The 16,297-nt window shown below is 48.2% G+C and overlaps 1 protein-coding gene across 4 annotated transcripts in view; it reads right to left on the bottom strand.

Moving 5' to 3' along the window:
* Positions 1–398: 398 nt before the first annotated feature.
* Positions 399–16,297, bottom strand: part of AKT2 (AKT serine/threonine kinase 2) — a 263,142-nt gene continuing 247,243 nt past the window's right edge. For all 4 annotated transcript variants that reach the window (XM_033954597.1, XM_033954601.1, XM_033954599.1 and 1 more), the window contains one exon: positions 399–3,813. In XM_033954597.1, coding sequence (XP_033810488.1) covers positions 3,734–3,813 — 80 coding nt within the window. In that variant the 3' untranslated portion in view covers positions 399–3,733. The remainder of the gene's footprint in view (positions 3,814–16,297) is intronic.

Genomic DNA, 16,297 nt, shown 5'->3' with positions numbered 1-16,297 from the left:
AGGCCAATACCCAGCATTCTGGCAACTGTGTAAAGATTAACACAATTTTTCCATACACCATTATGCATATTTTCAGCCAGACTACATATTTACATCTGACTGTTCAATGTGCCAGCAAAACCTTATATGAATAGCTTAACCCTTTATTTGGCGTTATTGCTCAGAAGCAAAAGTGTTTCTAAGGCCCTTATCGGAGATCTGCATCTCCAAATGCTTGTTACTTGACACTGTTGCTCTTGTTCAAGGTCAAGTTATGTAAAGCAGCTGTTTCACCATCTGCCAATTAAAGGGTTAACCACACAAAGCTATGCCCGCAATTAAGACAAATACACATAAAGTGGACAATGCTTGTACTTCACCACTCTTTATATGACAGGATGAATGATTTTGAACACTGACCTCCATGGGTGCTTTTTTTTTTTTTTTAAATATAACATGGAGAAGAAAGAGCTTATTACATTCCCTCTTAAGTTTATCCTTTCTAAATATTTCTAAACCATGGCTACTAATTTAATGTACAGGATTCTATATTTCCAGCCATCTCACCCCACGAACAGTTTAGTTTAGTGACTTGAGATACTGATTCTTAACCACACACAGAGAGAAGATACTCTATTAATGGGTTTTATTGTGAACAAAAAGGAAAGTTCAGGAGAAACCAAAACCTGCAGTCCCCCCCTATCTCCAAAGGTCTGGGTGAACAGGTGGACTGACTCCAAAATAGGGCATATGCTCAGCTAAAGACAGTCAAAATGAACCTGAGCAGGACAAACTTATTAACATACTGATTACCTGTATTGTAAAGAATCAGCAAATTGGACAAATAATCAGGGATGCAAATGTACGATGCCCTATGGGCAAGAAAGTGAAGTTGCTGATCTATAACAGAGGCTCTCAGTGGACAGCAGGATAAATCAGCCACACGCGGGTGTCGTCATCCCTGATGGTGCCAGTTTGATCCACCCTCCCAGGGCCCAGAAAGCTTTCTGGGAAAGCTCAGTGCTCTTTCCCACTCATAGCTTCCCCCCCCCCCCCAACAGCAGAATGGTAACAACTTTGTACTTACTCTCTTTTCTTATAGGAAAGAAAGATTTATAAACAAACAGCTAAAAAGAATATTTATAAAGCACTGAACCAAAGGGCTGATTATAGCCTTTGTTTCTCTGGAGAATAACCATTTTCAAGTGACTTCTATAGGCCATCAGTAACCTGTGAAACTAGTAAGGAGTGCCATGATCATCATGACTGCATTGCACACTGGGTAAATGGAAAACATTTGGGATGGGTAAAAGTTCTTCATCTTCTGATCCAACTGCTTTTAAACAGGTCTATTCCTGGCTATACAATTTAAACTTTAAGATTTGTAAGATGTTTATACTAAAAAACAAACAAACCACCAATCACATTTTGAGGGGGAATGGGCTTGAATTTTTGTAAAGGCCCATAAAGAAAAATTATATCTGTAAGATGGCAAACCCCTCTGTCCGCCATAGAAAGTCAGAACAGGAGGGCGGCTGCAGCTTGATTCTGTAATGTAAGAAACATGAGAAGCTCCCGATTTTCACATTCTCGTAAGCCAGCCAGCCCAACAATAAGGCATCATAGGCAAACCTTCAGCCTTGCGCCCCCTTCAATTACATTTCCAGCCCAAGAGTATGATAATTAAACTCAACAATCTGATCCTCCCACAAAAACGCTATAAAAATGCTTAATTGGATATCGTACTTTTATTAAACTTGCCGCCCCTGCTGACCACCTAGTCATGCTTAATGGTTGGGTTGGCCTTGTCCCCTAAACTATGACTGCCCCAAGATAGCCACCATGTATCCATCTGAAAGATAAACCAAGTCAGCTTTACTACAACTAGAAACACACCCTCTTCCCCTCTTACAAAAATGAAGGGATTAGAAAGAAGCACCAGTTCTGTATTAAAGAATCAAGAGGTCACTGGATTTCCCCTTGCATATGTATTGTTTGTGAAGTGGGGAAAATAAAGCCCAGTAGTTTTAATTCTTGTTATGAAACATCAGGTCTATAAAGATACTAACAGACCTCCTGTAGTTAACAATATCCAGAAAGTTCCGATATCATTAAGGCAGAAACCTTCTAGCACAGAGCTATCTCTATGCCATAAACAGAGCTTGTGTGTGATGCAATCAGTACATGCCAAAACAAGGCACTTGTCTCTGATCTTCCTGAGAAAAAAAGTGATGTCATACATACACACTAGAGCACCTGACTGGTCCATCAATGAGTGATGATATGGTCACACTGTTAATTACAGATTGTGTGTGTTGCTCTATGTGAGCCAGGTGTATGTTTGAATCACTGCACAGTTGTGTGGTAGTGAAGTGCTTCACTGTGGAAAAATCTAGTTATCAAATATTCAGCTCTGTTGGAAAGCAATTTGGGAATGGGTGGTGGTGGGGGGGAACATTTACAACATCTGTATCCCACCAGAAAGAAGAGTGTGGTTATTCCTATAAAGCAACAAATTAATGAAAAGCAGAAGAGCAGTAACAAAGGTTAAAAAGGCACAGAGGACAATATTCCTCACCAACAGCAGGCATCTGGAGGCTTGCTTCTGCTTCTTAATGTCCTCAAATTTAGTGATGTATGAGCTTTCTTTTCTAGACAAACCTGCATGTGCATAATTGTAGATGTTTATTGGTGGCGCACATACCACCTCCCCTTACCACAAAAAAGGGTGTTAAGACCACTGAAAAAAAGTTTCTGTACAGCCTTGCAACAGAGGACATGCCAAGGCACAATTGCTATGGCAGACATGATACAGTAAAGAGGTGTAAAGGAAAGAATGCTCGGACTTTTCAATACTTTTGAGTGTTCTATCTCCCAGGCAAGGTTATATTTAGACTCAAAAATAACCCTTACTTTCATTACCTTAAGCTACTGCAGCTGTAGAGCTGTAATTGGGTTCTTAATAAAGCATGTTTCACATAAAAGGCCTGTTCTAGACCCTATTAAAAATAAGCTCAGGAACAATACTTAACATTAGGAAAGACATGGTGTGATTCCATTTCAGACAGGACATCTCCTTAGAGTGGACAAGTAAGGTAGTTAATTATTTTTTTATGGCTTAGAAAACAGAAACTATTAGTAGAAGATGGTCCACTGGGTAGAGCTTAGAACTAGAAATCAGAAATTCCAGAGTATGCATGGAAATCTTGGCTTTGTCTGTGTTTTCATTGGCGTAGGCGTGTGTGGGTGTGTTGATGCAGGCTCTTGTCTCTATTTTGCATCTTCAGTTAATAGTTGGAGGGAATATATCAGAGTGTGGCCTTAAGCATTCTCTCTCTCTTCTGCCTTCATGGCTTATCCAAGTCTCTGGAGAAAGAATAATCTTTCCTCTCCCATTTTTTTGAGCCAACACATACGCCAAATGCAGACAAAGCACTGCCAAGACCCAGTATCCTGCACATGATTGTGGGGATGGTAGTGGTGAAGTAGGTGGAGATCCTGTTCATATGAAAAGGCGCTTTAAGAAACCCAAATCAGCATCATTATTAATTTTTCTGTCTTCATAAGCAAATAAGAAAAACTATTTCCAAACAAATTTCTCTGCTTCTGAGCGGCTTGTACCTCCATGGAGCAAGTCTCTGGAGTATTTTCCCCAAGGAGATGTTTCCAGCTTTTATAAATGATAAATTCATATAAAGAGTTATCTTTCATGCTGAAAGTTCAAGTCTTTTGCTTGTTTTCTTGCTACTGCAGATTACTCTCGTATACTGGCAGAGTAAGAGAACTGAGGAAAGTGTGTCTGCTGGTCAGGCTCCAGCGGGTCCATGTTATCATCTGTGATTAGAAGACAGGATGATCAGGTAAAGGTGAGACCTTGTGGGTTATAGCTATAGAAGAGGGTTTCTTAACTTAGGGCTAGATGCACTAAAGTCTCAGATCGTCTAACAATCGTCACTAAACTGGTTTGACTGGTTTAGTGACTGATTAAATTTGCCGACCCGATGCACAAAATGGCTTGCCACATGGTTTTCCGTGCAGTCGTACACTCTCCGATCTGGCATGCAAATGAAGTCATTAATATTAAAACCAGCCATCTGATCGAAGGCCTAACATTGCATGACAGAATCGGATTGATACTACCGACCTGAAAAACCCAAGGAGGTCTGCCTGGTTTTTTTGTGTGTAACACACACACAATAACAAAAATGCTGTGCTGGCCCCCAAAACCAAAATAGAGGCAGAAGGGATGCCCAATGCCCACTCTCTCCTGCTGCCTTGAACCCCCCCCCCCCCACTTCCAGCCAAAATCAGCAGGAGGAATGCCCACTCCCTCCTGCCACTGCGAACCTCCACCTCCCCCCGCCGAACTGACACCAACCACCCATCCACCAGGAGCCCCCCAAACCAACCCATTCCCCACGCCCCTTCCTAAAAAAAATATCAGCAGGAGGGATGCCCCCTCCACCCCCTCGAACCTCCCCTGTACATGTTCACAAAGTTGACAGGAGAGATGCCCAGTTCCTTCTGCATGCAGGCCCATCACTCCAAAATGGCAGGCTTCCCCTTCCCAGTTCATCCTGGGATGCATGGGGAGGGGCCCAAGGTCCTGATTGGCTTAGATGTCTAAGGTCCCTCAGGGGCACTGGGGGGGGGTGATTTGCGGTAGCAGGAGAGAGTGGGCATCCCTTCTGCCTCTATTTTGGTTTTGGGGGTCGTCGGGGGAGGTGGGGGCAGTGGTGGCTTGCTTTTTTTTTTTAAATGGGGCAGATATGCGTGTGTAACATATGCACAACATCTGTGCCATTAAAAGAAAAAAGCCCCAATAAAAGAAAAAAGCCCCAACAGCTGAGTGGCAGGAGGCTGCTTTGAGGCTTCCCCTGCTGCTCAGCTGTTCAGGCTTCCCCAAATTGGCTCTGCACATGTGTTAAAGTTGCTATCACAGTGACTGATCGGACGGGATTATAGCAAACCTCCACGCAAATCATTTGTATGCAAACTTGTTGGAACAAACGCTGTTTCAGAATTGGCCCAAAAATTGACCCACAGCAACCATGGTTTGTGCATCTAGCCCTTAATCCTTAGGACATGACCAGGCAGTCGTTTTCAGGATATTAACAATAAATATGAATGAGAGACATTTGCATAAAATGGAGGTGGTGTATGCAAGTTTATCTCATAAATATTCATTGTGGATATCCTGAAAACCTGACAGACTTTGTATATCCCGAGGACTGGATTGAGAATCCCTGCATTAGCAAAATGCCACTGTCACAATACTGATCCCTAGCTTTCCCTTGCTCCACAACAAACACACTATATACTTGATCCAGTCACACCTGAATTCTGATGTCAACACTAGACAAACTGGTTTAATGGTTCTTGTCGGTGAAATTGCATATCACAAATGCTGATAACTAGAATTCCTCTTGGTTTCAGACAGCTCCAGGGGTTGAAAAAAGGAAGTGGTATGCAATCTTGGTAACACTTTCCATCTAATCTGTGTGCTGGTTTATCACTGCCCTTTAAAAGATTCTCTCACTAAGGTCTGCTCTTGGCCATAGTAAGTTAAAGTGACCTACCCCTCATAAAAAAAAGCAAAGTTAGTTAATCACCTGTAGCAGATGTTCACCAAGGACAGCACAACACAGTCCCACATATGTGTGGCTTATCTGGTGCAGAGAATGTCCCGGCAACTTTTCTGAAAGTCTCTGGAAGGTCATGCTGTGCATTCATTCCCACTTGCCCCCACTGCATGTCTATTACAAAAGCTAATAGAATACAACTTCTAGGGGAGGTGAACAGGTGTGTGGGAATGTGTGTCCTGTTGTCCTTGGAGAACATCTGTCACAGGAGAGTAACTTTGTTTTTTCCAAGGACAAACAGGACACCATATTACCACAGGCTGTCCAAAACCTTGCAACAACCTTGCAACAACAGATATATTTCTCAGATTTTTTTTTTAAAACGGAACAGTCTGAAAAAGAAAGAAAAATGGGCCTGTGGAAGTAGATTCTAAAACCCACATAAATTCTGAGAGACTAATCAAATCAACTGTTGTGTCAGGAGTCTTGTTCAAGAAAGTAATGAGATGAGAATGTGTGAACAGAAGACCATGTCACAGCTTTACAAACCTCCTCTATATAGGCTGACCGCAAATGAGCTATAAAGCACAGTTACTTACCGTAACAGGTGTTATCCAGGGACAGCAGGCATATATTCTCACATGTGGGTGACGTCATCTACGGAGCCCCGGCGCGGACAGCTTTTCAAGCAAACTTGATTGAAGTTTCAAGTTTGCACACTGCACCACGCATGTGCGTGCCTTCTCGCCCACTAGAGGGCGCATCCCACCTCGTGGTCCTCAGTTCCATAACTAGCAAGGAAGCCATCCCCGGGGAGGCGGGCGGGTTGTGAGAATATATGCCTGCTGTCCCTGGATAACACCTGTTACGGTAAGTAACTGTGCTTTATCCCAGGACAAGCAGGCATGATATTCTCACATGTGGGTGACCTCCAAGCTAACCAAAAAAGGGCAGGTGGGAGGATGGCAATTTAGGAAAACAGATTTTGCAAAACTGACTGGCCAAACCGGCCGTCACTCCTGGATAAAGTGTCCAGGCAGTAATGAGAGGTGAATGTATGAACCGAAGACCAAGTGGCAGCCTTACATATGTCCTCCATCGGAGTGGATCGGAGGAAAGCTATCGAAGCTGCCATCGCCCGGACCTTGTGCCCCGTGACTCGACCCGGGGGAGGAAGGCCAGCCTGAGCGTAGCAAAAGGAAATGCAAGCGGCCAACCAGTTAGACAGAGTGCGCTTGGAAACTGGATGCCCTAATCGATTGGGATCGAAGGACAAAAACAATTGAGGAACCTTCCGATGAGACCTGGTGCGTTGAAGATAATATGCCAACGCCCTCTTACAGTCAAGCGTGTGAAGCGCCGTCTCGCCAGGATGGGAGTGGGGCTTCGGGAAGAACACAGGAAGGACAATGGACTGATTGAGGTGGAAGTCAGAAACAACTTTAGGTAAAAACTTAGGATGGGTGCGGAGAACCACCTTGTCGTGATGAAAGACAGTGAAAGGAGGGTCCGCAACCAAGGCTTGCAACTCCCCAATCCGCCTGGCGGAGGTGAGGGCAATTAGAAACACCGCCTTCCAAGTCAGAAATTTCAAGAGGGACTTGTTGAGTGGCTCAAACGGGGGTTTCATCAGTTGAGCCAGAACCACATTCAAATTCCACACGACAGACGGAGGCTTAAGAGGGGGACAAACCCTGAGTAACCCTTTCATGAAGCGTGTCACCAAGGGATGGAGTGACAGAGGGCGTCCCTCCAGAGGTTGGTGGAAAGCAGAAATCGCACTGAGATGAACCCGCACCGAAGTGGTTTTCAAGCCGGAGCGCGACAAATGAAACAAATATTCTAAAACCGAGGATACCGGAACTGATACCGGATCCAGGTGAAAAGACGAGCACCAGGTGGAAAACCTGGTCCATTTCTGCGCATAGCAAAGCCTCGTCGAGATCTTGCGGGAGGCTTCCAACACCTCCTTCACCGATTGAGACAGGTCCGGAGGAGTCAGGGAACAAGAAACCAGGCTGTCAGGTGCAATGACTGCAGATTGGGATGTAACATGGATCCTTGACTCTGAGACAGCAGAGAAGGAGAGACAGGCAGGGGGAGAGGCTCCCTGGCACTGAGCTGGAGCAGCAGGGAGAACCAGTGCTGACGCGGCCACCGAGGTGCTATGAGAATCATCGTGGCCGTGGACGATTTTAGGTGTACCAACGTTCGCATGATCAGGGGGAACGGAGGGAATGCATACAGGAACCTCCCTTCCCAGTCGAGTAGGAAGGCATCCGCTTCCAGACGGTCCTGCGAGTACATCCGAGAACAATATAGTGGTAGTTTGTGTGTCTCCGGAGAGGCAAACAGATCCACCTGTGGCGTTCCCCAGCGAGCGAAAACCTCGCGTAGAACTGCTGAGTGTAGAGTCCACTCGTGCGGTTGCAGAAGTCGACTCAGTTTGTCCGCCAGGCAATTCCGTTCTCCTTGGATGTAGACCGCCCGGAGGAAAATGTTCCGGGAGGCCGCCCACTCCCAGAGGCGAAGAGCTTCGGAGCAGAGGGGCCATGACCCCGTTCCTCCCTGCTTGTTCACATAATACATTGCCACCTGATTGTCCGTGCGGACGAGGACCACCTGGTCCTGCAATATGTGAACGAAGGCTCGAAGTGCTAGGAAGATGGCTCGCAGCTCTAGCACGTTGATATGACACTGACGGTCTTCTGTCGACCACAGGCCCTGCGTGCGAAGACCGTCGAGATGGGCTCCCCACGCGTACTCCGAGGAGTCCGTGGTCAGGACCTTGCGAAAAGGCGGAGTGCGAAACAATAGCCCCATGGACAGATTTGAAGAGTCTGTCCACCAACGCAGCGATTTCCGCAAGGGCGGAGTTACCGAAATGAGGCGAGACACCGGGTCGCACTCCTGACGCCACTGGGACGCGAGGGTCCACTGAGGGATCCTCAGATGTAGCCTCGCAAACGGCGTGACATGTACCGTCGAGGCCATATGGCCCAGCAGCATCATCATGCGCTTGGCCGACACCCTCGATAGTTGGGAGACCTGGCGGCTCATCCGTACCAAGGTTTCCAACCGCTGGGTCGGCAGGTAGGAGCGTAGGCGCACCGTGTCCAGCACCGCACCTATGAATTGAAGAGACTGCGACGGCCTCAACTGAGACTTTGGAAAGTTTATCTCGAACCCGAGAGTTTGCAGGAAGGCAATAGACTGTCGGGTCGCTGAGATAACCCCCTCCCTGGTCGGGGCTTTGATGAGCCAATCGTCCAGGTAAGGGAACACATGGAGTCCACGTGACCTGAGGGCTGCTGCAACCACCATCATGCACTTCGTGAATACTCGTGGGGACGCGGCCAGGCCGAAGGGCAGTACCCTGTACTGGAGGTGGAGGTCCCCCACCTGGAATCGTAAGAATCTTCGACAGGCGGGGTGCACCGGAACATGGGTGTATGCTTCCTTCAGGTCGAGGGAGCACATCCAGTCCCCTTCCCCCAAGAGGGGGTACAAAACCGGGAGAGATAGCATTCGAAACTTCTCCCGGGCCAGGAATTTGTTGAGCTTCCTGAGGTCCAGTATGGGGCGCAGGTCCCCGGTCTTTTTTGGGACCAAAAAGTAGCGGGAGTAAAACCCCGTACCCCACTGGTCCTTGGGGACCGGCTCGACCGCCCGAAGCTTCAAGAGGGCTTTGGCTTCGGTTATAAGGGTCGGTAGTTGCGAACGGTTGCAGGGGACTAAACTTGGGGGACTGTCCGGCGGCGAGGACACAAAGTTGAGCGAGTAGCCCTCGGAGACGATCCGGAGCACCCAAGCGTCTGAGGTAATCCCGGTCCATGCCTCCCGGAAGGACCGAAGACGGCCCCCAATAGGAAGGGGTTCCTGAGAAAGTGCGGAGGGGAACCCGCCCCGTCCGCTCAGCCCGTCAAAAGGAAGGCGCGGGTTTAGAAGGGCCCTGCGCCTGGGCTTGGGTTTGTCCCCCTCTGCCTCGCTGAGACGGACGTCTCGGAGGCGGTCTCGAGAAAGCCGGAGTCGACTTCTGAGGGTATCGGCGCGGCGGAGGCCGAAAGGGTTTCTGCGGCGGGGGTCTAGGTTTGGGGCGGACCAGGGATGCTAGAGAGCGCTCCTGTTCCGACAAGCGTTTGGTCGCCGCATCCAATGACTCGTCGAATAACTCGGACCCCACACAGGGCAAGTCTGCCAGGCGTTCCTGCAGGTTTGGGTCCATGTCGAGGGTGCGAAGCCAGGCCAAGCGGCGCATGGCCACCGCTAGGGCCGACACCCTCGAAACCAGCTCAAAGGCGTCGTACACTGCGTGGAATAGGTACAACCGCAATTGAGACAGGTTGGACATAAACTTATCGAATCCTGCTCTTTGGGAGTCCGGTAACGAGTTTCGATATTGAGGGAGGTCCTTCACCATACCACGCAAATAGGAGGAAAAGGTGAAGGCGTAATTTAGAACCCTGATGGCCATCAGGGAATTTGAATAGAGGCGACGGCCAAACTTGTCCAGGGTCCGCCCCTCCCTGCCTGGTGGAACCGCCGCAGAAACCCGTGAGGGCTGTGATTTTTTAAGAGCAGACTCCACCAGAAGAGACTGGTGTGAGAGCTGCGTCTTATCGAACCCTTTAGGGGGAATCGTCCTATATTTCGATTCCATTTTTGAAGGCACAGACGTGACTGTAAGAGGGTTTGACAAGTTATTCAGCCAGGTTTGCAGAAGGACACTGTTGAGAGGGAGTCTAGGTACCTCCCTAGGAAGAGTGGGGAGGTCCTGTTCCTCCAAAAATTCTTTGGAATACCGAGAGCCTACCATCAGGTCAATCCCCAGGGCTTGGGCCATGTCCTGAACGAAGGATGAAAATGAGGACGGCCTAGCCTGGGGAGACGGGGTTCTCGACCGCCCCACCGAGGAGAGGGGGGAGGCCTCATGGGAATAATGAGGATCCCGAATCCCAGGATCCCCTCTCGAGGGCCCTCGAGGGGGAAGGGGAAGTTATCCTCCTCGCAGAGCCCTTGGGTGAGGACCCAGGGGTTCGTGGGACACTCTCCCGTTTCCTCGGCGAGGCGGCCCGGGAAGATTTCCCATGAGGTGAGCGGAGGAGCCTCGGGTTGTCGAGGCGCAACTCCGACACCTGCAGCGCCTCGCCCCCGAACGACGAGGAGCGGTCGCGCCGAGGCGAGCCTCGGGGTCGCTTAGACTTCCTCGATCGACGCCCCGTCCGAGGTCGCGTCGAGGGCGAGGCGTGTCTGGAAGACCCGGAGGAAGAGGAGGAAAGACGGCGCACTCTGCGCAACTTTTCCTTGGGCCTTACACTCCGCTCAGGGGGTTCCCCCGAGGTCGAGGTCCGGGGCGGGGCCGAGGCCGAGGTGAACGGGGCCACCGTACCCGAGACCGAGGTCGCCGGGGTCGGGGCTCCCGAGGGAGCCGAGGCCGGGGCCTCCGAGACCGAAGGCGCCCTGGCCGAGGTCGAGGCCGCCGGAACCGCAGCACGCTGCAACACTTCCAGGGCTCCCGACAGCTCCGATGAGATCAGAGCTCGGAGGAGATCCTGGAAGGCCGGAATCCCCACGAAGGTGGGGAGTTCCGAGTCCGGGGCACACTCCCTGGAGGGCGACCTCGGTCTCGAGTATTCCCTCGGGGTGTGCGGAGTCGAGGTCCGATGCGGGGCCGGGGTCGACCCACCCGCCTTGGCCTGACTCGAGGATGGCTTCTTTGCTGAAGGGGATAGAACAGAGGACTTACCCGAAGCTTGCTTCACTGACGACGCCTTCGAGGAAGAGGGCCGAGGCGAGGCCGAGGCCCCCAAGGACGCCGAGGCCGAGGTCAAGGCCGGGGCCGAAGCCGAGGCCGACGTCGAGGCCTTAGGTGCGTCGACGGCGAACAATTCGGCCATTCTTGCCTTACGGCGACGGAGGGCCCTGTTTTGGAAGGTAGCACAGCGATCACACGAGTCTGTCGGATGTTCGGGCCCAAGACAGACAATGCACCACCGGTGAGGGTCGGTGATGGAAAGCAACCTTTCACACCGGCTGCACTTTTTGAATCCCGTAACAGGACGGGACATCCACGAAGGAAAAGAAGAAGGCCGGGAACGTCCCGACGTCCCGCGGCCACGGATTCCGGGAGTCCCCGGAGTCCGAGGAAAAACGAAAGACTTTTTTTTTTTTTTTTTGAAAAGAACCGAAAAGAAAAACAGCACCGCGAACTAATTCGAAGGGAAAACAACTAAACGCGGCAGCTAGAAGGCAAAAACACTGGAGCTCAGATCCACAGGGCTTTCTTGCTCCGCGGAAAAATTTGAACTGAGGACCACGAGGTGGGATGCGCCCTCTAGTGGGCGAGAAGGCACGCACATGCGTGGTGCAGTGTGCAAACTTGAAACTTCAATCAAGTTTGCTTGAAAAGCTGTCCGCGCCGGGGCTCCGTAGATGACGTCACCCACATGTGAGAATATCATGCCTGCTTGTCCTGGGATAAACACAGCTATGGTTCAGACATTATTAGCAAAGATGTGATCCTCTAGAGTCAGTTCAGCCTGTGCATAAGTAAAGGAGATACAATCTGCCAGCCAATTGGATAATGTACATTTACCAATGGGTATCCCCATCCTGTTAGGTTCAAAACAAACAAAGCTAGGTGGACTATCTATGGGATTTAGTCCATTCCAGATAGAAGGCCAAAGTTCTCCTATCGTTCAAAGTGTGCAGTGCACATTCATTGGGATGGGTATGGGGTTTCAGGAAGAATGTTAGCAGAGCAATTGTCTAAGATTAAATTCCAACATTAACATAGTAACATAGTAGATGACAGCAGATAAAGACCCGAATGGTCCATCCAGTCTGCCCAACATGATTCACTTTAATTTTTTTAAATTTTTTCTTCTTAGCTATTTCTGGGCAAGAATCCAAAGCTCCACCCAGTACTGTGCTTGGGTTCCAAATGCCGAAATCTCCGTTAAAACCTACTCCATCCCATCTAAATCCATCTAAGTTATGATGAAATCTTGTTATAATGAAATCTTGAATAAGGTGGATTAGCTACTAGGACCTAGAGTTCACTGACCCTTAAGGCTGAAGTGACCACTATCAAGCATAAGACTTTCTAGGTCAGAAACTTCAGGTGTCAAGAAACAAGTGGCTCAAGTGGAGCTTTCATCAGTTGGATTAGGATGACATTGACATATGTACTCCAACACTGTGGGAGGCTTGACTGGGAGCTTGAGAAATAAGCTTCTCATGAAGCAGATAACTAGAGGCTGTACAGAGATAGTCTTACCCTCTATATGCTGGTATGTACCAATTACAATAAAGTGAACCCTGGTAGAGTTGGTTTTGAGTCCAGACTAAATGTAGAAGGTACTCAGGAACGTACGCAGGTAGGGCTGATCTCAGTTAGGGCGCAGGTCTTTGACCTAGGGACCACTGTGGGAGCGGACTGCTGGGCATAACCCAGCAGCGGCAATTCTTATGTTCTTAAGAAGGTGCATCTGTACAGTGCTCAGGTGGGGGAATAAGACAAGACGGGTATTGGTGTTTAGCAGGTGGGTTGGAGTTTGGAATTGAAAGCAGCTTCACAGAAGTGGGCTTTGAGTCTGGATTTGATTACTGCCAGAGATGGAGCTTGACATATCGAGTTAGGCAGTTTGTTCCAGGCATACGTGCATACTGTCCTTGGCTCTAGGAGGTTTATAAGCAACTGAATCTCCAGGGTCCATTGACCCCCCCACCTTAAGTTGGACACATCTGTTAACATCTTGTGGAGAGAAGATTTGGAATAGAAGTCCCTTTGTCATACTGGTCCACATAGACCACCACAAGAGTTTCTTGCAGTGCAGGAGTGACACAGAAAATATGTCTGCCAGGTTCTCCATGGATGTGACCATTGGGAATCTAAAGTCAATAGTTTCAAGTAAAAGATGGGCCGTGTGCCCTAGCAGTCTCAACATCTGGTTGATCTGGGAGCACAATGCAGATTAAGATATCTGCAATCTGCTCTGGAAGGAAGGTCTAGGCCTGAACAGAATCTAGCAGGGCTCCTATAAACTCCAATCTTTGAATAAGAAGTAGACGGGACTTTGTGTAGTTGATAACGAACCCTAGTATTTCCAGCACCCAAATAGTTCTGGACATGGTACCTGTACTCCTTCTGTGATGTGCTCTTTATTAGCCAATCATCCAGGTAAAGAAACATATGTACTCCAAGTCTGTGTAGCAATGCCGTAACCTACTGCAAGACCTTTTATTAAGACCCTATAGGAGCAAATGTAAAACCAAAAAGCAAGATGCAATACTGGTAGTGATGTTTATGTTTATCATCATTTGATATACTGCTCAAGTAGAGGACTTTCTGGTCAGTTTACAATAAATTCAAATAAAATGGCTGACAACTTACAGAGAAAACAAAGTTGCTTACCTGTAACAGGTGTTCTCCATAGACAGCAGAGGAATGCAGCCACACTTGCAGGTGAAGGCCGCAGACTGAGCCTACGTGCCAGAGTTCTCCCTTAGCTAGTTAAAACTTTAAGAACTTTGTGGGCATGTACACCTAACGCCCCTCCCCTCTCCTGTCAGTTTTGTTCCAAGCAATAGAAGAGGAGACGAGGGGATGGTAGGTGGGCAAGTGTGGCTGCATTCCGCTGCTGTCTACGGAGAACACCTGTTACAGGTAAGCAACTTTGTTTTCTCTATAGACAAACAGGGGAAATGCAGGCACACTTGCAGGTGAGTCGCAAGTTGATATAATTAAAATTGGGTGGAGGAAAAAGAAATAATGCGAAAAGGTTCCGTAAAACTGATTGTCCAAATCACACATCTTAAGCAAAACTCTGATCCAGGCAGTAGTGCATTGTAAACGTATGCACAGAGGATCAGGTTGCAGCTTTGCAAACATCTTGAAGAGGAATGGATTTCAGAGTTGTAATTGAAGACTTTATGAGCTCCAATTTGACCAGGTGATTGAAGCTGCTGCTTTGTATAGCAAAAGTTAATACAATGTGCTATCCAAGAGGAGATTGCTCTTTTTGATGCTGGTTTTCCTAGGGTAGATGGGTTATAGGAAATAAAAAGCTGATTTGACTGACGTAAGGGAGCAATTGCTAAGATAAAAAAGTAATGCTCTTCTGCAGTCCAAGATATGAAGCATCTGCTCCGCTGGAGAGGAGTGCGGAGGAGGAAAAATGAAGGTAAAGTAATAATTTGGGTAAGCTGAAAATGTGTGACAACTTTAGGAAGGAATTTCAGATGAGTTCGTAAATGTACTTTATTAGGAAAGAACTGGAGATAAGGGTAATAAGTGACTAGTACTTGAAGTTCGCTAACTCTTCTTGCTGAAGTTAAAGCTGTTAGGAAGGCCGCTTTCCAAGTCAGAAGAGAAAGTGAAGCAGATCCCAGTGGTTCATGCATCAAAACATCCAGAACCAAATTCAGATCCCATGCTGGAGGAGGTTCACGCAGAGGAGGTCGAAGGTTATTAAGTCCTTTGAGAAAGTGAGAAACCAGTGGATGATGTGAAATTGGTTTTCCATCGATAATATGATGGAAAGCTGAGATTGCTGCCAGGTGAAATCGGACTGAATTGGATTTGAGTCCAGAATCCGACAAATGTAGGAGATAAGATAAAACAAAGTCACCAGGAGAAAGAAAAGGATTCTGATGGTGTTGCTGTGACCAGATAGAAAATCATTTCTACTTGGATTGATAGGACTTTCTGGTAGAAGGGCATCTATTTGCCAGCAGGACCGTCTGCACAGGTTGAGGCAAGTGTAAATCTGTTAAGTTCCAGGCTGTCAAACTGAAACTTTGGAGATTGGGATGAAGTAACTGCCCATTCTGTTGAGATAGAAGAGCCGGATGGTATCCCTGATATATTGGGGGAGCGTCTAGAAAGTCCAAGAGGAGTATGTACCATATATGCCTGGGCCAGCGAGGAGCAATGAGTATGACATGAGCTGCATCCCTGGAAACCTTTTACAGTACCTTGGAAATGTGCAAAGCAGGGTACAGGGCTGCCAGGCTAGATCTAGGGTTTGTGAAGAAATATGAGCTGGGCAGGGAGAACAGCACTGGGGCTCCAGAATTGGAGGAGGTGGAGGAGCCTGTTGCAATAAAGGAGGATAACGTTAGAAAGGACCTGGTTAGAGTTTTGGTCCATTGGAAGTCAGCAGAGATGGGCGCTTTGCAGGAATAGGGTCCTGGGGAGAAGGTGGAGAAGCCCCTTACTTGGCTTTTGAAGAAGATTTCCCCTGTTTAGAAGACGTACCTGAATATTTTGGAGTCTTCTGTTTGTGGCCAGGAGAGGACCGTGAGGCTGAGACTGAGCCCGCGGGAGCCTTCTCTGAATCCGTTTAGTATGTAACTCCACTTCTTGCCCCTTTAGAATAGTGGTTAAAGACGACGGTGAAGGAGTAGAGCACTGCTCAATCACTGGGGCTTTCCTGTGCTGGCCTACTGGCATCGGAGGCAGATGGCTTCCCCTCCCCTTGTGGTGCTGAAACCGGGCCCTGGGGGAAGGGAGCAAGCAGCATTGATGTCTTGATCCCTGAGGCTTGAGTCGCGCAGGAACCGCTACCTGCTCCGGAAAGAGAAAGATGCCGGGAGAAGACGTTGTCGGCTGTCAATTTTAGTGTCCTGAAGAGACATTATCATCAGGCTTTGCTTTTTGTTTTTTTTAGTGAAATAATTGATAGAATTAAAGCTCTGAAAGCTGAAAAAAAAATAGAAAGTTGTTTTTTGGT

The sequence above is a fragment of the Geotrypetes seraphini genome, chromosome 8 (assembly GCF_902459505.1).
Source record: "Geotrypetes seraphini chromosome 8, aGeoSer1.1, whole genome shotgun sequence".
Classification (NCBI taxonomy): Eukaryota; Metazoa; Chordata; class Amphibia; order Gymnophiona; family Dermophiidae; genus Geotrypetes; species Geotrypetes seraphini.
Note: the sequence above shows the minus strand (reverse complement) of the source record. Positions and strands in the feature narration are given on the sequence as shown.